Source organism: Chiloscyllium punctatum, chromosome 22 (genome assembly GCF_047496795.1).
Source record: "Chiloscyllium punctatum isolate Juve2018m chromosome 22, sChiPun1.3, whole genome shotgun sequence".
NCBI classification, from domain to species: Eukaryota; Metazoa; Chordata; class Chondrichthyes; order Orectolobiformes; family Hemiscylliidae; genus Chiloscyllium; species Chiloscyllium punctatum.
This window is the reverse complement of record NC_092760.1, coordinates 70063441-70085646: the sequence shown is the minus strand read 5'-3', so window position 1 is coordinate 70085646 and position 22206 is coordinate 70063441. Positions and strand designations below refer to the sequence as shown.

At 40.1% G+C, this 22206-nt stretch overlaps 1 protein-coding gene across 2 annotated transcripts in view; it reads right to left on the bottom strand.

Annotated features, from left to right (window-relative positions):
• depdc7a (DEP domain containing 7, paralog a) overlaps nt 1-22206 on the bottom strand; it is a 47157-nt gene that overhangs the window by 1656 nt on the left and 23295 nt on the right. For both annotated transcript variants that reach the window (XM_072592624.1, XM_072592625.1), the window contains exons 6-8: nt 6501-6643; nt 2289-2414; nt 237-315 (exon numbers count right to left, since the gene is read on the bottom strand). In XM_072592624.1, the coding sequence (XP_072448725.1) occupies nt 237-315; nt 2289-2414; nt 6501-6643 (348 nt within the window). The remainder of the gene's footprint in view (nt 1-236; nt 316-2288; nt 2415-6500; nt 6644-22206) is intronic.

The window sequence follows — 22206 nt, the reverse complement described above, 5'->3', positions numbered from 1 at the left end:
CGTCCTCAGGGAGATTAGAATTACAGGAGGCAAGTATTGGGCTTGAGAATGTTATTACATCTGAATTCCAGCTGCCATTTACAGTAAAGAGGAACAATAGTTTTGTCATCAAATGTGAACCAAAACATTAAGAGGCAACATACAGGAACTGTCTGCTGTACAAATGTGCACTTAGGTTTGGTGCTAATCACAACTTGAAGTAACAAAGTTACTCATACCAATTAGCTGTCACTTACTTGTGTGAAGGTCTGGATCTCCACCACGTTGAACAAACATCAGTTTCTCACTCACCATTTTGTGCAATGATCCTGGGACCTGATCAGATATTTTAAAGTGAAGAATAATACTAGTTTTATGAAAAATGACTTAGAAATATTAATGCACTTCTGAATGTATTTTTGCTCTACTGTACACCTTTTCCCTACATTTGAGGCAAAAAGTTTTAGATTCAAACCCAGAAAAAAGTTCACATTAAGTTCTCAAGTGGCTTCTTGCTTTTTCAGAATGCTTCCACTGAACCTTGGTCAGCAGTACCTGGAGGCAAATTAGCAACAGACTGTCAAGACCTGAGACCCAATGCCAGATCAAAGTCTGAATACTTATTAGGTTTTGGAAGTAAGGGGGGACACTACAGCTGGATACAAATTCCAAGTTTTCAGCCAAAAAGTCAGTTTGAATTCCCCTTCACCCCAACTGAAACGATCAGTTTGGTCATAATTTGACAAAGTCAAGTGGTTATTCCTGTTGACATTGATGTTCTTGTACTATTTTGTACATATTTAATGTAATGTATCGGACATCTATAAAAGAAAGCATTTGAAATGCTTCCAGATCTTTTGCATAAATGAAAATTTACATCTTGTATGTTTGCTCAGAATTAAGGAAAAAAGTATAACATTTAAGAAGTGACAACTACAATTTAGCATTGTTAGATTAACTAAGTAGATCCTCTCCCTTTAGACATTCACCTGCATTAAATCTGGAATGAATTAAGCCCAAAGTTTATAATCACTCTGCTCTTACACGAGCATGTAATCAAATTCCTGAAATAGGAGGGCTGTCATACATGACAAAAAACCAACAAGCAGCTTGACACCATCCAGGACAAAGCAGCCCACTTGATTGGCACAATTTCCACAAAACATCCACTCACTAGCAATGTACTACTCAAAGAATGCACTGCAGAAATTAAAATCCCGAGTGTTCCTTCCAAACCCATGACCACCTCCATCTCAGAGGGTGGCAGCAGATGCACATGAACACCATCACCTGAAAGTTCTCCTCCAAGCCACTCACCATCCTGACTTGGAAATTAATCACCATTCCTTCACCGTCACTGGGTCAAAAATCTTGGAATTCCCACCTTAACACTGAATCTACACAGCACATGGACTACAGCAGTTTAAAGTGACAGCTCACCACCACTTTAAGGGCAACTGGGGATGAATAATGACAAACCATCCAGTGACACCACGACAAAATAAGTAGAATTGGCCCATATACTCTGGGGTTAGAGGTGATTGTTGTATTATTGCACAAGTCTCAAGGGCATTCTAAAGACAGCTAGCTGATGCTCCAGAATAAAAAAGGTCTTGATTTCACTATTCATAGTCAGTAGGATAGACAGACTTGCAGATTACCTGTCAGCCAACTACATTTACAATATCCTTGCTATCTAAGCAAGCACACAACCTCAACTGGGAGGACTATTATAGTGCAGTACTAGTATTGGTTCTGGCCAGGAGGTCCAGGTTCATGTCCCACCAGTCCCAGAGCTGTACCATATGTCTAAATAGTTGGATTAATATTAATATTATAACCCAGATTATACATGCAAATCAGATGTCATTAGTGAACATTATTAATAAACACCTATGCATCTGACTCAATAAAGAAACAGACTGTCTCGTGTTTATGTAGAAAGCCACCAGCAATTCTGCAGTCTCATTAAAAAAAGTATAAATGAGGTGTGTACATGGTAGGTGCTGAGAGACTTCTTCCTTTGGCAAGTTTAGACCAGAGATCAGTCTCAGGATAACTAATCAGCCATTTAGAACATGATCAATTGCTTTACTTGAGTTTTAAATCTTTGGAATGTTTCTAACCCCATTTTATATCGTCATGAAATATATCCAAGTTGATATTGAGAGATTGTTGGACTCAATGGGAGTCAAGGAACAAGTCCATAGTGGCAAAATAGAATTGATATAGAAGTTTAGCCACATTTTATTAACATAATAGCTCTGAAGGGCTGAATGGCTAATCCATGATCTTATTTATGTTATTACCTTAAATACATCTTTCTGATGATCAAGTAGGAACAAAACCAAGAGATCAGCTTTCCCTTTCGGAAGGTTCTTATTAGAAACAATGGCTTTACCAAAAGTCCTCTTCATCACAATTCGACCTTCAACCTGGAGGAAGAAAAAAGTATTATATTGTTACTACTCACAACGAACAAAACATTACAGCACAGGAACAGGCCCTTTGGCCCTCCAAGCCTGCACTGATCCAGATCCTCTATCTAAACCTGTCACATATTTTCTAAGAGTCTGTATCCCTTTGCTCCCTGCCCACTCATTTATCTGTCTAGATGCATCTTTAAATGATGCAAATCATTCCCACCTCTACTACCTCCAGACAATGCATTCCAGGCCCCCACCACCCTCTGCATAAAAAGAACCTTCCAGCATATCTCCCCTAAACCTTTCCCCTCTCACTTTGAACTCATGACCCCTATTAATTCAGTTCTGCACTCTGGGGGGGGGAAAAAGCTTTTGCTATCCACCCTGTCTATACCTCATGATTTTGTAGGCCTCAAATCAGGTCCCCCCTCAACCTCAGTCTTTCTAAATGAAAGTAATCCTAATCTTGTTGTGGTTCTGTTCGCCAAGCTGGGAATTTGTCTTGCAAACGTTTCGTCCCCTGTCTAGGTGACATCCTCAGTGCTTGGGAGCCTCCTGTGAAGCGCTTCTGTGCTGTTTCCTCCGGCATTTATAGTGGCCTGTCTCTGCTGCTTCTGGTTGTCAGTTCGAGCTGTCCGCTGTAGTGGTCGGTATATTGGGTCCAGGTCGATGTGCTTATTGATTGAATCTGTGGATGAGTGCCATGTCTCTAGGAATTCCCTAGCTGTTCTCTGTTTGGCTTGCCCTATAATGGTAGTGTTGTCCCAGTCAAATTCATGTTGCTTGTTGTCTGTGTGTGGCTACTGAGGATAGCTGGTCGTGTCGTTTCGTGGCTCGTCGAAACGACACGACCAGCTATCCTTAGTAGCCCCACACACACACAGACAACAAGCAACATGAATTTGACTGGGACAACACTACCATTATAGGGCAAGCCAAACCGAGAACAGCCAGGGAATTCCTAGAGGCATGGCACTCATCCACAGATTCAATCAATAAGCACATCGACCTGGACCCAATATACCGACCACTACAGCGGACAGCTCGAACTGACAACTAGAAGCAGCAGAGACAGGCCACTATAAATGCCGGAGGAAACAGCACAGAAGCGCTTCACAGGAGGCTCCCAAGCACTGAGGATGTCACCTAGACAGGGGATGAAACGTTTGCAAGACAAATTCCCAGCTCGGCGAACAGAACCACAACAATGAGCACCTGAGCTACAAATCTTCTCCCAAACTTTGAATAATCCTAATCTATTTAACCTCTCTTCATAGACAGTACCCTCCATAGCAGGCAACATCCTGGTGAACCTACTCTGCACCCCCTCTATTCCTGATGAAGAGCTTTTGTCCAAAACATCAATTTGCCTTCTCCTCGAATGCTGCCTGACCTGCTGTGCTTTTCCAGCACCACTAATCTAGATCCTCTCCAAAGCATCCACATCCTTTTGGTAATGTGATGACCAGAACCATATATAGTATTCCAAATGCAGCCAGACTAGAGTCTATCAACTGTAATATGACCCACCTCTTGTACTCAATACCCTGTCCAATAAAGGAAAGCATGCCATATGCCTTCTTGACCACTTTACTGACGGTGTTGCCAACTTCAGGGAACAATGGGCCTGAACACCAAGATCTGTCAATTATCCCCAGGACTTTTCCATTTACTGTATTGGATCAAGTCTTCCAAAATGCATCACCTTGCATTTGCGAGGATTGAACACTGCCATTTCTCCAATCTTATCTATATTCTGCTGTATTCTGACAGGCCCCTTCACTATTTGCTACTCCATCAATCTAGGTCTCCATTTTGAGAAGCTCCCTTCCACTACTGTCTCTTGCTGCCCAGCCAGTTCTCTATACATCTAGCTAGAACAGCCTGGACCCCATGCAACTTTAGCTTCTCCATCAGCCTACCATGGGGAACCTTATACATGGACTTTAAGGCATTTGTATGACATCTACAGCCCTTCCCCCAAATCAACTTAGTCACCTCCTCAAAGAATTCTACTGGTTTTAAGTCATGACTTCCCTGCACAAAACCATGCTGCCTATTACAGATAAGCCCATTTTCTTCCAAATGGGAATAGATTCTATCCCTCAGTATTTTCTCTAGCAGCTTCCCTACCAATGACATCAGACTCAGTCTATTACCTGGAGTATCCTGCTACCCTTCTTAAACAAGGGGACAAGATGAGCAATTCTCCAGTCCTCCAGGACCTCACCCATTATCAAGGATGCTGCAAAGATTTGTTAGAGCCCAGCTATTTCCTCTGGCTTCCCTCAGTATACTGGGAGTAGATTCTATCCAGACCTGGGCACTTGTCCACCTTATCACCTTTTAGAATACCTAGAACTTCCTCCCCCCCCTTCTGCCAACTTGATGTGGAGTACTCAACAAGCATCCCTAACCTCAAAATCCATGTCCCTCTCCTTGGTAAATACCAATGCAAAGTACTCAAGAATCTCACCATTTTCTGATTCCACACAAGTTTTTGTCCTTGAGTGACCCAACCCTTTCTCTAGTTACCCTCTTGCTCCTTATATGAAAGGCAGGCTTTGGAATTTTCATTAACCCTGCTCACTAAGGATCTCATGACCCCTTTTAGCCCTCTTAATTCCTCATTTCAGATCATTCCTACTTTCCTGATACTCTTCAAAAGCTTGGTCTGTCTTCAGTAGCCTAGACCTTATGCATCTTTTCCTCTTAGCCAGTCTCAATTTCACTTGTCATCCATGATTCTCTAATCTTGTCATTTCTATCCCTCATTTTCACAGGAAAATCTAAGTTCTAATCAACCTCGTTAAAAGCCTCCCACATACCAAATGTGGACTTCCCTTCAAACAACTGCTCCCAATCTACATCCCCCAGCACCTGCTGAATTTTGGTATGGTTGGCCTTCCCCCCAATTTAGCACTTCCTTTAGGACCACTTTTTTTGAAAAGAATACTCATGGACACTTTGGGAATAGTGACCACAATTCCATAAGTAATCCTGTACTGAAACATCAACCACCTGGGCTGGGCTCATTTCCCAACACCAGGCCCAGTATGGCCCCTTCCCAAGTTGGGCTGTTTACATACTGCTCTAGAAAACTGTCCTGGATGCTCCTTACAAATTCTGCTCCATTCAGATTCAACATTAAGTGAATTAAAATCTCCTATCAACACCACCCTGATGCTCCTACATCTTTCAATGTAGAGTTTACATTTGCACCTCTACCTCACGCTTGCTGTTGGGAGGCCTGTAGTACAGCCCCAACTTGTTGCCACACCCTTCTATTTCTGAGCTCTACCCATATTGCCTCACTGTTAGAGTCTTCAATAGTACCATCCTTCAGCACAGCAGTGATTTTTTTCTTTGACCAGTAATGCAACTCCACCCCTTTTACCTCCCTCTCTATCCCACCTGAAGCATCAATATCCTGGGATGTGTAGCTGCCAATCATGTCCTTCCCTCAACCAAGTCTCAGTAATACCAATATCATGCTCCCAGGTACTAATCCAAACCATAAAGTTCATTCACCTTACCTACTATATTTCTTGCATTAGGAAAAAAAATGCACCTCAGACCACCAGTCCCTGTTAATCATTTGCTCCCTGCCTCCTCTTCCCCTTAGTCACACTGATTTCATTTAGTTGCTTACAGGCTTTAGTTACTGCTTCCTTACTGTCATCTAACCTCATTTGGTTCCCAACCCCCACCACATTAGTTTAAACCCTCACCAACATTAGCAAAAGCATCTCAAGGATGTTGGTTCCCATCCAGCCCAGGTGGAAACCATCCAATTTGTAGTAGTCCCACCTCCTCCAGAAACAGTCTCAATGTCCCAAAAATCTGAACCCCTCCCTCCTGCACCCTCTCAAGCCACACATTTCATCCTGCTTATTCTATCATTCTTACTGACTAGCACATGGCACTGGTAGCAATCCTGAGATTGCCTATGATGTCACCTATGACATCATGAAAATTAAGAACTCTTCCAGATAGTTTCTGGAGTTACAGAAGTGACCAGTGGTTTAAATCCAGAAGTCCATAAAATTGAATAAGTCTATTAGCATGTTAATCCCTTAAAGGGGACACACATACCCCTTTCTGTAAGGTAACAGATGTAGGCTGTGCAGCAACAGCCATGAAATTCAATAATCTCCTTAGCTCTTCCCGATTCCTGGAATCCATAAGCTTTAGACACAGTTGTGTTGCTTCCAGTGCCGGTTCTGACTTTCCATTTACTGAAAAAAAAAGCAAGCAAATGTATTAAAGTGTACAACTCCAGTAAATTGAAGAGCAAGATCCCAGTCCACACAATTTCTGTCAAAGACAGTATGGGTACCATGATTTGCCTCCACATCTACTGGCCAGATGCAAAAGCTCAGCCAGAGTTTCAGCCACTATTTTTAGGATCACAGGAAAAACAGTTAGCCATAAAACATGTCCATTTTACCACTGATTTTGATCACAGCTGATCTTAGTTTCATTTTTAAAACATCCGCCTAAAATTTAAAGAGTCACCCAAAAGGGTGATCCTTTAACAGTAAGATTTAGCTGTCCCCCGCCTCCACCTAAAACTGAATATAATTTTGGCACTGTTACCGACCAGACTAAAACCCAAAACAAAAGACTGTCTAGATCCTAACTTTTTATTTAAATGCAAGTGTAAGGCATTGTGTTCCAGATGCAATTTGATTGGTCAAACTACTAGGCTTTAAGCAAAGCACTATGCTTGCACTACAATTAAAATAGACAAAATAAAAAAATTGGCTTAACCGTAACTCTAAAAATACTTAAAGCAATATATATCAATTACAGATTAGCTGTTAGAGCAACTTAGAGTAACAAGTCAGTTGTACAGCATGGAAACAGACCCTTCAGTCCAACAGATCCATGTCGACCAGATATCCCAACCCAATCTAGTCCCACCTGCCAGCATCCAGCCCATATCCCTCCAAACCCTTCCTATTCATACCCATCCAAATGCCTCAAATATTGCAATTGTACCAGCCTCCACCACTTCCTCTGGCAGCTCATTCCATACACATAACCCCCTCTGAAAACGTTGCCCCTTAGGTCTCATATCTTTCCCCACTCACCCTAAACCTATGCCCTCTAGTTCTAGACTCCCTGACCCCAGGGAAAAGACTGTATATTTATCCTATCCATGCCCCTCAATTTTGTAAACCTCTATAAGGTCACCCTCAGCCTCCGAAGCTCCAGGAAAACAGCCCCAGCCTGATCAACCTCTCCCTATAGCTCAAATCCTCCAACCCTGGCATCATCCTTGTAAATCTTTTCAGAATCCTTTCAAGTTTCACAACTTCTTCCAAAATTCCAGCCTCACAAACTTAAAGCAAAACCTGCAAACACTAGATCTGAGCACTTGACTCCACCCACTCATGATTTTCGTTTTCAAGTAGACACTGGGAAAAAAAAAAGTTAGCTACACGGCTATGCACAGAACAAACCTCACCTCCAGGTTTACACCACTTGCTTTCAAGAGAAACAGGATAGAACTAATCCTTCTTAAAAGGCATATTGTCACAGTACATCCTCAATGTGGTAGTGGGCAAAATAAAAAATACCCAGATTTATAGAAACACTTCAGCAAGGAAACAATGCCACCACAAATAAAATTCTTAACAGAAGACTGCAATTTACTGTTGATATGTTCTATAGTAAAGCCCACTGTTTGAATTGCCCTGGTTGTAGTTAGAGTTCTTTATTTGGAAGACTAAAACCTCATTAAAATATCAACTGAAAATACTTTTAGACTTCCAAAGAAAAAAGTTGATGCATTGTTCTCATACATAGAACAATGTTTTACTGTTATTTGTTGACAGCACCCTCGAAAAATTGAAGACACCCCCCCCCCCCCCCAATCCAATGATTGCATTAGAATGCCACTTTAAAAAAGTGAACAAAGCATTAGTGAGAAAAGCAGCAATATTAATTAGAATGGGGGCATACAAAGCTGCACCATTGACAAACAGCTTCAGTCAACTAGAACTGAGAATAGCCTTGTTTCTCTGCTGTAAATTATAAAAATGCTTTCAATTAAAAAAGGGAGGATGGATGGGGTATTTTTAATTAAAAACAAACAAAAGTCATTGAAAAGAAAGGTTAAAAGTCAATGGTAGCATTCAGCCTGTCTTGTGAAAAAAAGTCTTTGGTTGCAAATCAGAATGTATTTACACAGGATACCCCCAAAATTGTTTAAAATCTGATACTTTAACATCTATTAACATTATAGAAGACCATTTACACCACAATCCCACAAATAGTACTGGTGATAATTTAGTGAGAAATTTAACATTAGAAACTCCAAATATTTCCATAGGAATATTTATATCCACTTGATCAGACTGGGGTGGATGGTCAAATGTGTCAATTTAAAAATCAGTTTCAATACTTGGCTGAAGTCACAACCTAGATTACGCACTCAAATCCTAGTGACCAGCACTAGTAAAGATTAAAAATCTAAACTGGAGTATAACTGTGGCTTGCAATTGTAACTTGAGGTTAAGGGGTAGAGTGTGTCAAGGATATTTTTCCTAACAAAAAGAGACCAGTATCTAGAGTGTAAAGTTATCTAATTAAGAAAGGATGTGATGACAAGCTGACCCAGGGAACCAGACAGTAAGTGAACAAGAGAAAGTTCATGAAATTAAATTTAAATGGATCATAAAGGACCGGATAGTAAGTCGGCCAAAATTGGTTAAAAAAGGGAGACCAAATTCAGATTAATTGATAGAAAGGATGGCAGATTAAAATACAGAACAGCAGTTATTTATTCTTTTCACTCAAATGGTTAATCTTTGAAAAGAAAAAAGGCTGGTTTGTTTCCACTTGATAGCAAGTTGTTCACAGCAAGAAAGTAGAATATTTTTAAAAACATGTTAATTTGCCAAAAGTGGCTTCTGAAAATTATTGGATAAATGCTAAGTGACTGGAGTGTAAATAACTCCATTGAAGACTCCAGAAATTAGCTTTAGATTGCAAAGCACATTCAAGATAAGGGTTCATGATGTTGCAACTCAGACATTTTCTATTGAAGTCTTCAAGCACCACCTAAAATCAGCCACAAAATGCAATAAAATTGGCTTCATGCTGCCCCAATCCTATGGCACCCACCCTAGAGATATTAGCTTTAATGCCAACAGTCTGTGGCCATACAAAGATTAGATTAGATTCCCTACAGAATGGAAACAAACCCTTTGGCCCAACAAGTCCACACCGACCCTCTGAAGAGTAACCCACCCAGACCCATTTCCCTCTGACTAAATGCACCTAACACTATGGTCAATGTAGCATGGCCAATTCACCTAACCTGCACGTCTTTGAAGAGAGAGGAAACTGGAGCATCCAGAGGAAACCCATGCAGACACGGAGATTTGGTACTTGCAAGCCCATATTCAGAAGTGGAATAAACTGGTCAAGATCTTTGTGATCAAGATGAATGAGTGACTCTATAACAAAGAACCACAGATGTACAGCATGGAAACAGACCCAACGGTCCAACTCATCCAGGCTGACCAGACATCCTAAATTAATCTAATCCCATTAGCTTGCATTTGGACCATATTCCTCTAAACCCTTCCTAATCATGTACCCATCTTAGTGCCTTTTAAATAAAATATTGTAATTGAACCAGATTCCATCAATTCCACAGGTAGCTCATTCCATACACACCACCCTCTGAAAAAAGTCACGCAAGGTCCCTTTTAAAACCTTTCCCTTCTCCCCTTAAAACATATGTCCTCTAGTTCTGGACTCCCTACTGCAGGGAAAAGACTGGTCTATGTCCTTCATGATTTTATAAAACTTAGGATCCCCTGAGATAAAGAGTTAATTTGCACTGATCTGCAGGAAATTGGATATCCTGAGAATAGAGGGGATGCCTCTAACTTAGATTGTAAGGAATTTAAGTTCCCATCTCTTGGCATTCAAAGTCATTTGCATGGCCATTCCTAGTTATTCAAGAGCCATTTATATTGTTGTCTACTTTCATTTTCATCCCCTATTCAGAAATAAAAACACTTAGTTGAAATTCTGACTACTCCCTATAGTTAAAATACAATTCACACCAGATTTGTCCATTAAGGGATGATTTGCATTACACAGTCTCTAGAGGGGAGGTGATCACTGCGTTGCATCGAGTGGCAGGTGACAGTCGTCTCGTGTGCATTACTGACTGTGGTGTAAAGATTTTGTATAAAGAAAAGGACTGTTTCCTTTGCTCAGAACACTTCCCTGGGATGTGCCTCAAGCATGTTAAGGAGTGTTCAGGGTTTCTCCAATGCTTGTTCTGTACTGTGCTTAAGAATTGTTTGTTCACAGAAGTTGACATATTGCAGTTGCATCAAATGCACAAGAACCTCAATTTTAAAAAAAAACTTAACACCCCCTCAGCCTTAAACTCCAGGGGAAAAAAATAGCCCCAGTCTATTCAGCCTCTTCCCCATAAGCTCAAATCCAAGTGATTGAAAGTGGAAATAATGCAGTTTCTTCTAGTCAAGTTTAGAAAAGTTTGGAACTGGGAAAAATGTCAAGGCTGATTTTTGCACAGAAACATTACAAATTTAATTCTGCAAGCCCCTTGTTTATCCAAACTGTAATACATGTTAAACAACTAACTTGTTAATGCAATAATGAAACATTAGAATTGAATAGATGAGGACACTGATCTTCTACCCAAGATCACAATTGAAATCTGACCAAATATTTAATTTTTTTGGAATACAATGTACAATTCTGGTCTCCCTACTAGAAGGATGTTGTGAAACTTGAAAGGAGTTCAGAAATGATTTAAGGATGTTGCCAGCTTGGGAGGATGAGCGCTTTGGGGAAAGAGTTTGAATAGACTGGGGCTGCTTTTCCCTGGAATTTCAGAGGCTGAGGGGGTATTAAGTTTTTTTGAGGTTCTAATGCATTTGATGCAACTGCAATAGGTCAACTTCTGTTACCAAGCAAAAGTCTGTTAAGCACAGTACAGAACAAGCTTTGGAGAAACCCTGAACACTGCCATGCTTGCAAGGTGTGTCCAGGGAAACTCCCAGAACAAAAAAAGGAAACAGTCCTTCCTTTATACATTAATTCCAGCATTCTTCAGTCTATGAAAGGAGGAAGACAAACAAATTTCAGGTGAGCTGCCTTCAGCCATCAGCAAAAAGATGCATGATATAAAGAGGCCAATCTTTGACTAAGATTCTGCCACAAGTGCCAAACATGAAGCTTGCAAGCATCGAGAATTATCTACATTGGCTAGTCACTTACCAAACCTCTACCTATTGGTCAGGACAGTGCATGCCAGATATACATGGCGTTGGCATTTTCCTGTTATCAACTAGTGACTCCCAATTGCAATAATCTGCATGTACAGCCTTCATTTCACATGTGGGTGTGCCTGATCAAAATTAATCTCACTGGCTGAGTACCAAGCATTCTTGAAGACTAAGTTGACCATGTTAAATGGCAATATGCAAGCTACTTCAGTTTCCTTTCTTCAAGGATCAGGAGAGCAAGTGACAAAGCACTGGTACCAGTCTGGTGGATTGTAGGAAGCAGGTCATTACATACCAGAAAGATTTAATGCCAGGCTTGTAGTCACAACTGCTCCTCCAAATTGCTTTCCCTTCCCCAGCAACTTTCAATAGCACAACAGGTCATAGGAGTTAGCAGGAATGGACTTTAAGCCCCTGAGCTTCTTTCACCATTCAATAATAGTCACTGAACTACATCAACTTTATCACTCCAGCCATAAAAGACACGTTTGGTTTGGTTAATGCAATCTTCTGCTTTTTATGAAAAAGTACTGGACTGGAAATCTTTGATCCAATTTCCCCCTGCAATATAATTTTAGGGAAGGCAGTGACTTCTTGATAATACCACTGGAGTTAGAGCAGGCCCTGAGGGGGTACGAACTGGAATCCCACCATGGAAAAATGGTGGAAATTGAATTTAATAAATATCTGGAGTAAAGAGTGGCTTAATACAACTACTTTCAACTCCTGTTTAAAAACAGCACCTGGTTCACTGATATCCTTTAGGAAAGTAAATCTGCCCTGGTCTGAACTCCACATGACTCCAGACCTGCAGTTTGGTTGAGTCAGCCTTTTAGGCAATTACTGATGGGTAATAAATACTGGCCCAGCCAGCAATACCTATAGGCACCAAATTAGTGAAGGGCCAAATAGCCCGACTATTGGTATACTATTTGTCAATTTCAAAGTATTATGAACAGAATGTTTTATGGGAAGGGAGACGGTCACCAGAGTGGACTGATCCAAAACAGAAAATGGCACTTTCCTCCTTTCATTTTACTCCCACTTATTGCAAAATGCCTCTACAATATGGACCAGAACTATTCAAATTGCTTGGACATTTCTCAAATTGATATTTCAAAAAAGGTATTAAAATACTTTGATTGTAGCCAATATCCTGTAGAGTATAGCAATCTAACCTGTTAAGATTTGTAACTTAATCTGGGAACACCATTTAGGCTCAAAAATATACTGCATTTCAATAGTGTCTTACAATGCATCACAATTAACTATGTATTTCTGAAGTGCAATTGTAATGTAGGAAGTGCACCAGCTACCTTGAACAGCAACTTCCACAAACAATAGAGATCATACAGTCACAATGCAACAGACTACTCAGTCCAACCAATCCATGCTGAACATAATTGTGAATTTGTCATTTTATAAAAACAATGCTTCCCATTTGTTTTCACAGATTGAAAACAAGTCATGTTGCCAGGTATAAGCAAGGGAATGACAGGGAACGGAGACAGGCAAGAATGTGGGATTATCAAGTCAGTCAGGACTTTACAGGGGTGCAGGCTCGAGTAGTGGTTGGTCTACATCTCCTAATCCATATGTTTGTGAAATAAACAAACAGCCAAGTTTCTGGTATCAAGACTGACCAAGTTCCAAGCAACCGATTGTTAGGGAACTCTATTCAGAGGCACAGACAAACATTTCTGCGGCCAGCAGCGAAAAATCAAACTTGTGTTGCCTCCCTGGTGCCAAGGTCAAGGATGTCTCAGAGGGTGCAGAATGTTCTCAAAAAAAAAAAAAAGAGGGGAGAGGGACCAGCAGGAGGTCATTGTATATGTTGGTACCAACAAAATAGGAAGAGATAAGGATGAGATTCTGAAAAAAGGAGAAAAAAAAAGTTAGGCAGGAATTTTAAAATGTCATCAAGGGTAGCAATATCTGGATTACTCCCAGTGCTCCAAGCTAGTAAGGGTGGGAATAGGAGGATAGAGCAGATGAACGTGTGGCTAAGAGCTGGGTGCAGGGGAGATGGATTCACATTTTTTGGATCATTGGAATCTCTTCTGGGGTAGAAGTAACCTGTACAAGGACAAACAGATTGCACTTGAATTGAAAGGGACTAATATACTAGCAGGGAGACTTGCTAGTGTTGCTCAGGAGGATTTAGACTAGTAAGGTGGGACCCAGAGAGTAGTAAGGAAAGCGATCAATTGGAGCCTGGTACAGTGGAGAAAAAAGCTCAAACAGTCAGGGCAAGCAGAAAGAAAAGCAGAGATGATAGGACTGATAAATTAAGCTGCATTTATTTCAATGCAATAAGCCTAAACAGGGAAGGCAGATGAACTCTGGGATGGTTAGGAACATGGGACTGGGATATCATAGCAATTACACCAAACATGGCTCGGGGATGAACAGGACTGGCAGCTTAAATGTTTCAGGATACAGAGGCCACAGGAAGGATAGAAAGGGAGGCAAGAGAGATGGAGTGGTGTTTTGATAAGGGATAGCATTACAGCTGTACTGAGGGAGGATACTCCTGGAAACACATCCAGGGAAGTTATTTGGGTGAAACAGAAATAAGAAAGTGATGATCACCTTTTTGGGATTTAGTATAGACCCCCCAATAGTCAGCAGGAAATTGGAGCAACAAATTTGTAAGGAGATCTCAGTTATCTTTAAGAATAATAGGTTTTAACTTGCCAAACAAATTGGGACTCCCAATGTGTTAAGAGCTTAGATGGAGAGGAATTTAAGTGTGTGTACAAAATAATTGAGTCAGTATGTGGATGTACCTACTAGAGAAGGTGCAAAACTTGACCTACTCTTGGGAAATAAGGCAGGGCAGGTGACTGAGGTGTCAGTGGGGGAGCATTTTGAGGCCAGCAACTATAATTCTATTAGTTTTAAAATAGCGATGGAAAAGGATAGACCAGATCTAAAAAGTTGAAATTCTAAATTGGACAAAGGCCAATTTTGATGTTATTAAACAAGAACTTTCAAAAGCTGATTGGAGGCTGATGTTTGCAGGTAAAGGGATGGCTGGAAAATAGGAAGCCTTCAGAAATGAGATAACAAGAATCCAGAGACAATACATTCCTGCAAGGGTGAAAGGGAATGCTGGATGACTAAAGAAATTGAAGGTTTGTTTAAGAAAAAAGAAAGCATGCGTTCAGGTTCAGACATAAGATTGAGTGAATCCTCAGGAGGGAGTATAAAGACAGGAGTATACTTGAAGTCAGGAGGGCAGGAGATAGCTTTGGCAAATAGGGTTAAGGAGAATCCAAAGGGTTTTTACAAATACATTAAGGACAAAAGGGTAACTAGGGAGAGAATAGGCCCTCTCAAAGATCAGCAAGTCAGTGTGTGGAACCACTGGAGATGAGGGAAGATACTAAATGAGTATTTTGCATCAGTATTTACTGTGGAGAAGGACATGGAAGATATAGAATGTAGGGAAATAGATGATATTTTGAAAAAAATGTCCAAATTAGAGGAGGATGTGCTGGATGTCTTGAAACGCATAAAGGTGCGTAAGTCCCCAGGACCTAATCAGGTGTACCCTCGAACTATGGGAAGCTAGGAAGTGATTGCTGGGCTCCTTGCTAAGATATTTGTATTATTGATAGTCATAGGTGAGGTGCCAGAAGACTGGAGGTTGGCTAATGTGGTGCCACTATTTAAGAAAGGTGGTATGGACAAGCCAGAGAACTATAGACCTGTGGGTCGGATATTGGTGGGCAAATTCTTGCAGGGAATCCTGAGGGACAGGACGTGCATGTATTTGGAAAGGCAAGGACTAATTAGGGATAGTCAACATGGCTTTGTACGTGGGAAATCATGTCTCAAACTTAATTTAAGTTTTTCAAAAAAGTAACAAAGGGGATTGATGAGGGCAGAATGGCAGACATTATCTATATGACTTCAGTAAGACATTCGACAAGGTTCCCCATGGCATACTGGTGAACAAGGTTAGATCTAATGGAATAGAGGGAGCACTAGCCATTTGGATACAGAACTGGCTCAAAAAAAAAAAAAGGTAGGAAACAGTGGTGGCGGGAGGGTTGTTTTTCAGATTGGAGACCGGTGACCAGTGGAGTACCACAGGGATTTGTGCTGAGTCCACTACTTTGCATGTAATGATTTGGATATGAACAAAGGAGGTATAGATAGTAAGTTTGCAGATGACACCAAAATCAGAGGTGCAGTGGACAGTGAAGGAGGTTACCTCAGGATTACAATGGGATCTTGATCAGATGGGCCAGTGGGCTGAGAAGTGGCAGATAATTGAGAGGTGCTGCATTTTGAGAAAGCAAATCTCAGCAGGACTTATACTTAATGGTAAGGTCCTAGGGTGTGTTGCTGAACAAACAGATCTTGCAATGCAGGTTCATAGCTCCTTGAAAGTAGAGTTGCAAGTAGATAGGATAGTGAAGGCGGCATTTGGTATGCTTTCCTTTATTGGTCAGAGTATTGAGTACAGGAGTTGGGAGGTCATGTTGCGGCTGTACAGGACATTGGTTAGGCCACTGTTGGAATATGGTGTGCATAACGGATCTCCTTCCTATCGGAAAGATGTTGTGAAACTTCAACGGGTTCAGAAAAGATTTACAAGGACTTTGCCAGAATTGAAGGATTTGAGCTGTGGGGAGGGGCTGAATAGGCTGGGGCTGTTTTCCCTGGAGCATCGGAGGCTGAGAAGTGACCTTGAGGTTTACAAAATCATGAGGGGCATGGATAGGATAAATAGACAAAGTCTCTTCCTGGCAGATGGGTAGGAGGGGGAAAAAGTCCAGAACTACAGCACAGGTTAAGAGCGAGAGGGGAAATATATAAAAAGGGACCCATGGGGCAACTTCTTCATGGAGGATGGTATGTGTATGGAATGAGCTGCCACAGGAAGTGGAGGAGACTGGTACAATTACATCATTTATAAGGCATTTGGATAGGTATAAGGGCATGAAAGGATATGGGCCAAGTACTGGCAAATGGGACTAGATTAGGTTAGGATATCTGGTTGGCATGGACAAGTTGGACTAAAAAAAGAAGGGTCTGTTTTTTTGTGCTGTACCTCTCTATGACCTGAAGTCTTTGGAATGAGACATTGATCCACATTCTGCTAACTTGGAGTTCTGTCCATTGATCCATGGAACTACCCTCAGGGTAAACAGGGAAACGAAGCTACTAATAAAGTTCTTTCCTTAAAAGAGCGACCACAAGTAAGGTCAAGGCATGCAAGTGCGAGAGTGACTAAGTGGTGAAAAGCATGGACAAATGAGCTAGTTACTTTTTCCCAGTTCCAAAAATGTATTTTTCTGCAAGACCATAAATCTTCAATCTTCCATTTTCACTAATGAACGTATTTAGCATCATGAAAATTGCTGCTTAAGCAAATTCAAAGTAAAGAATCATTATTGATCAGTTTAGTCTACGCAAAGTTTCTTTTACATAGAATGTATGGTGGCAAAACAGCCTAGGCACTTAAATGGAACCATAGAATAACACTGAACATGGCTGTTCAGAACCCATATCTGTTTCAAGGGAAAAGGGAATTCAGTTTATCCCAATCTCTCCATAACTTTAGTCTTTCAAAAATAAATTAGATAAATGTTTGAAGAAAAATGACAATCTATTGAATCAGTTCCCACCACAAATATGTTCCAAATGCTAACTACTGTTACACTGAAGTGCATTACATCTGGCTTTTTCCTAGAAAAGGAAACCTGCACCCTTGTTACCAATTCTAAAATATATTAAAATGTGACTGAAATCACATTCCAGAGGGGTCAGGTCTACTAATCTGGGCAATGAAAGTTAAAGTTTGAAAAAGTTAGCAGCTGACATACAGGAAAAGGTAGCGGCAGAGCAGGCTCAAGGAGCTGAATGACATGTAATAGGGTCAACTGATCCAAATGTATTTCTGAACTCCACAGGAGGAAAGATGCTTTCCATGTTTACAGTATCAAGGCTATTCATAATCTTAAACACTTCAGTGTCATACAGCACAGAAGCAGACCCTTTGGTCTAACCAGTCTATGCCAAACAATCCCAAACTGAACTCATTCCACCTGCCTGCATTCCTCAAAACCTTTCCTATTATTGTACTTTTAAAACATGCAAAACATTTTGTATTTGTACCCATATCCACCACACAAACCATCTCTAGAGAAAATTCACCCTTCATGTCTTTAAAAGGTGAGAAGATAGATTTTAAAAAGTTGTATCCCAGTCCTGATATACCCCATCCTAGGGAAAAAAACCAACCACCATTAACTCAATCTATACCCCTCATTTTATAAGCTTCTAGAAGGTTGCCTCTCAATCTCCTAAACTCTAGGTGAAGGAAGTCCCAGCCCATTCAGGCTCTTTACAACTCAATATTTTCCATACCCAACAACATCCTGGTAAATCTCTTGTGAACCCTCTCCCACTTAATATCCTTCCTATGCCTAGGCAACCTGAACTGGACATCATATTCCAGGAGACCTGTCTTGTACAGCCTCAACATTACTTCCCAACTCCTGTATTCACAGGACTGAACAAAGACAACAAGCATGCCAAATGCCTTTTTAAACCACTATCTACCTGTGACTCAATTATGTAACAGCACCCCAGGTCCCTCTGTTCTACAACACTATAAAATCTAACAAATAAGGGCAGGACATTTAGTGATAACAAAATACAATACCTCATTTATCCAAACTGAACTCCATCTGCAATTTTTCAGCCCATTGACCATCTTAGAAAAGCTTTCTTCACCATCTGCCAATTTTGGGATCATCTACAAAACTTACAACCATGCTTATGTTCTCATCCAAATCATTTTTGGAAAAAAAGCCCTAGAAATAACTTGCTACTTTGTCAAAAGCTTTACTAAAGTCCAGTCAAGCCAGCACTCCAATTCCAGTAGAAACAAACCCAGTCTCGTCTAAACCCCAAAACTACCCACTCATTCTAGGAATAAAAATCTAGAACCTCCACATTTACAACAACTTTTGTCAAAGGAGACCAAAACTACAGATGGTATTCAAGATGTGGCCTTGTTCCAGTAAAGTGTAAAACTTACATAAAATTTCTCTTAAGGACAACATCCCATTGGACAACTTAATCACTTACTGCACTTGATACCAAATTTTAGCAAGCCATGCACAACACCTAATCCCTCTGCACATTAGAATTCTGCAGTCACTCTCCACCTTAAGTCAAAATCAAGAACTCTGCTTCTTCAGTCTTTCCATCAAAAGAAATGAGAGCCACAACTTATTTTCTATTATACTTTGGCCAGATTTTGTCCAATCCCTCAACATCAATATGCAACGTTTTTCCATTTTCTTCAACATATTTTGTTACCAGTCTGAGATTGTAACTAAATTTGCAGATGATTAAGTCATTGATGTACGCAAACGAATTAGGCCCCAAAACATTCGGACAACTTATAACCTGCCAACCTGACAAGCACCTCATTTTATACATATGCTATTTTCAGCTAGCAAATCTATTCATGTTAATGACACCCTTTACATTTTTCCACAATAAGTTACAGCACCTTATTAAAACACCATCTGGAAATCAAAGTATATATCTAGACCAGTTTCCTTTTAATCCTCAGCACTTTATCCTTTCTAATCATTGAATAAAAATATGGTTTTTTCCTTACACCAAATAATGAGGTGTTTCTGGATTAGTTTTTAAAACCCAGTTTACAAACCTCCTTAACATCTTCTGTTAAGGTGTTAAACTAACTGGCCAATTGTTTCCAGTTTTGCCTTCCTTTCGTGAAAGTAGTTCTATTTAGTTGTTTATTTCACTCATTTACTTTAAAAATTACATTTTTATTAATCTTATAGTTACCATATGTTGGGTCTTAGGAATAGAATACAGCTTAGTCAGTCAGTAACTACATCCTCACCAAAACTAAAATTTCTCCTCGAGCAAAAGAATAATTCCTGGAGGCTAAGTTAAACACAAAAGCAGCAGAGCATCTTTCCTGTCATTAAAGGAATGCTGTACATCCAAGTCACCCAAATTCAGCACTACCATAATTCACATGACATCGGCTAAATTATGCAAACCCAACAAAAACCATTTCTGACCCAGTTAGTGAGGAACCAGTTTGTGCTGCTTCTTTGATTATGCCCTAACACCAATGAAAATAAAGTTTTCACAAGTTTCAAAATTTAAAATTTTAGATTTCAGTTAAATACCAAGACAAAAAGCACAGACTAATACTTGCTTTTTTTTTTTAAAAAAACACCCTAATTGGCAAGATTTAGTCCAGCTTAGAACTAATCATGCAAAAATGGACATCACAACCAAAACAAATTTAGCACAGATCAGAAATAGGTTCTACAAGGAGACACTTGATAGGGTCAAGAACAGCAAAGATTGCAGAGAACAGGGCATAGCTAGGAAAATTGGATTCCAGATCTTGCGCTCCAGATAGTTGGAGACAAGGTTGCCAATGGAGCAGAGAAAACAAATTAGCACTTTTTCAAGCTCAAATAATTAGAAAGTGATATTAAGGTTTAGAATTTTAAAATTACATGAACACATAATCCAATAATTAAGTATCCCCCTCCAAAAAGGGGAATTGTTTTGGATGTTGCCTATTTAACAAAGTTAGATTATGGGTTGCAAATAGTTTGACTTTACAAAAAGCAATGTACTCGAAGCTCAAGATTAACAAAGAATTTCTTTCAAGTTAAATCCTGACCATTCTCTCACTTCCAGAATAGCAGGTACAGAGAAACAAAATCCCTCTGAAGAATGTCTTTTAAAGATGTTCAATATCACTGAATCCAGAAATACAATAGCATTAAATCACTTAACAGTGAAGAGAGTATAAGCGCTGGAGTCACAGAATGTCACAAGAACAAAAACAATAGAAGAGAAACTACTTTCATTTACATAGTGCATTTAGTGATTGGTTGTCTCAATGCTTGATATCCAAATATGCATTTTTTTTTGAAGTGTAGTCACTTATCAGAGGACATGATTCAAATCCCACATCATCTGGGAAGCTTCAATTCAAAAAGACAGTCTGGAATAAGAAACTAAAACCAGTAACTATCTGGTGTTGTAAAAACACATCCACTTCAATCTCACGTACATTTTTAGGAAAATACCCAATCTAATCTGTAGAACTCAAATGATTAAATCTCAACAGGTTCTCTGATGTGGCCTCATCGTACTGGAGGCACTTCACTATACTTCCAGTGAAATGAATACTGGCCTTTTCAGCAACACAATCTTGAGAGTGAATAAAAATGTTGTCTCCACCCCAGGATCTAATTTCCTCCCTAAACCAGTCCAAAAACTTTAGAAATCTTTTGGTCACTTGACCAAACATCTCACCTAATTTTGAATTGCTTGAGACGCACCATAGAATGCTTACTAAGATTAAAAAACAGGATGCAAATTGCTTGCATATACATTTGGACATCTCTCTAACATCTAATTTTAGGCTATATTGCCATTCCTTAACGGTCACTGGTTCAAAAAAATCTTGAAACCCCTTTCTAATTACACTAGCTGAACTAGTTGTTCAAGCTAGTGAGCTCACTGCCACTTTCAAGTCAGGATGAACACTACTGGCCCAACCAGTGATGTCCACATCCTATGCAAATAGTACAGGAAGTTTTTGGTAGAATGCAGGGAACATTGTTTCAAGTAGGTGTTACACAGGAGCCAAGTGTCCAAAATGCTAACTATTTATTTTGACTAATGGCCTCACTCCAAATCAAAATTATCTCCAGTAAACATAGCAACAACAAAATACTGTTCCTGTAACATATGCTGCATAATGACCCAACATGGGAGTGGAACAAGTTAAAAAAAACTAGAAATTCCTGCTATGCTAGATGCTCATCCTTAATGATGCATATCCTACATTTCAGGGAGAATATTCATTCAAAAATCAGGTTATTCATCATACCAAAGGAACCAATAAAACAAGATCAGAGAGATTATAAAAAAGTAGCCAATTTCAAACTTGACTGATCTGGGAAACTATTGCCACCCATTCAGGTGGTGAATTGTTGGGGTGCCCAATCAATTCTCAACCATACTTTAGAATTATATGCACAGGTTGTATACACCCTGTTTATTCATGTAATCCTAGTGGAGATGCATTGATTGCAAGTGTTGCAGTTTTTCCTGAAACCATATGGTTATATTTAATTAACAAAGCCTGGATAGGAGGTCAAAGAACTGGGGCACAATTGCAGCTTGGGCCACCAGGGTTAAAGTACCACTTAAATACCAGTCTGCGAATTCTAGTATTAGCCACCATCCTTAAACACTGAGATAAAAGAAATTACATGCTCAAAAGAATTAGAATCCACTTGGCCTGTGTCCACACCAATCCGCTAAACATGATTCCACCCAGACAGTCCCCTACCCTATCCCTCTAACCTGACCTCATGCAGAAGAGTGCACTTGTCAAATGCTACAAAGTCTTGAGACAGAAAACCCCAGGGCCTTTATTATAGCAGGTAATTTCAACCAGGCCACCCAAGAACATG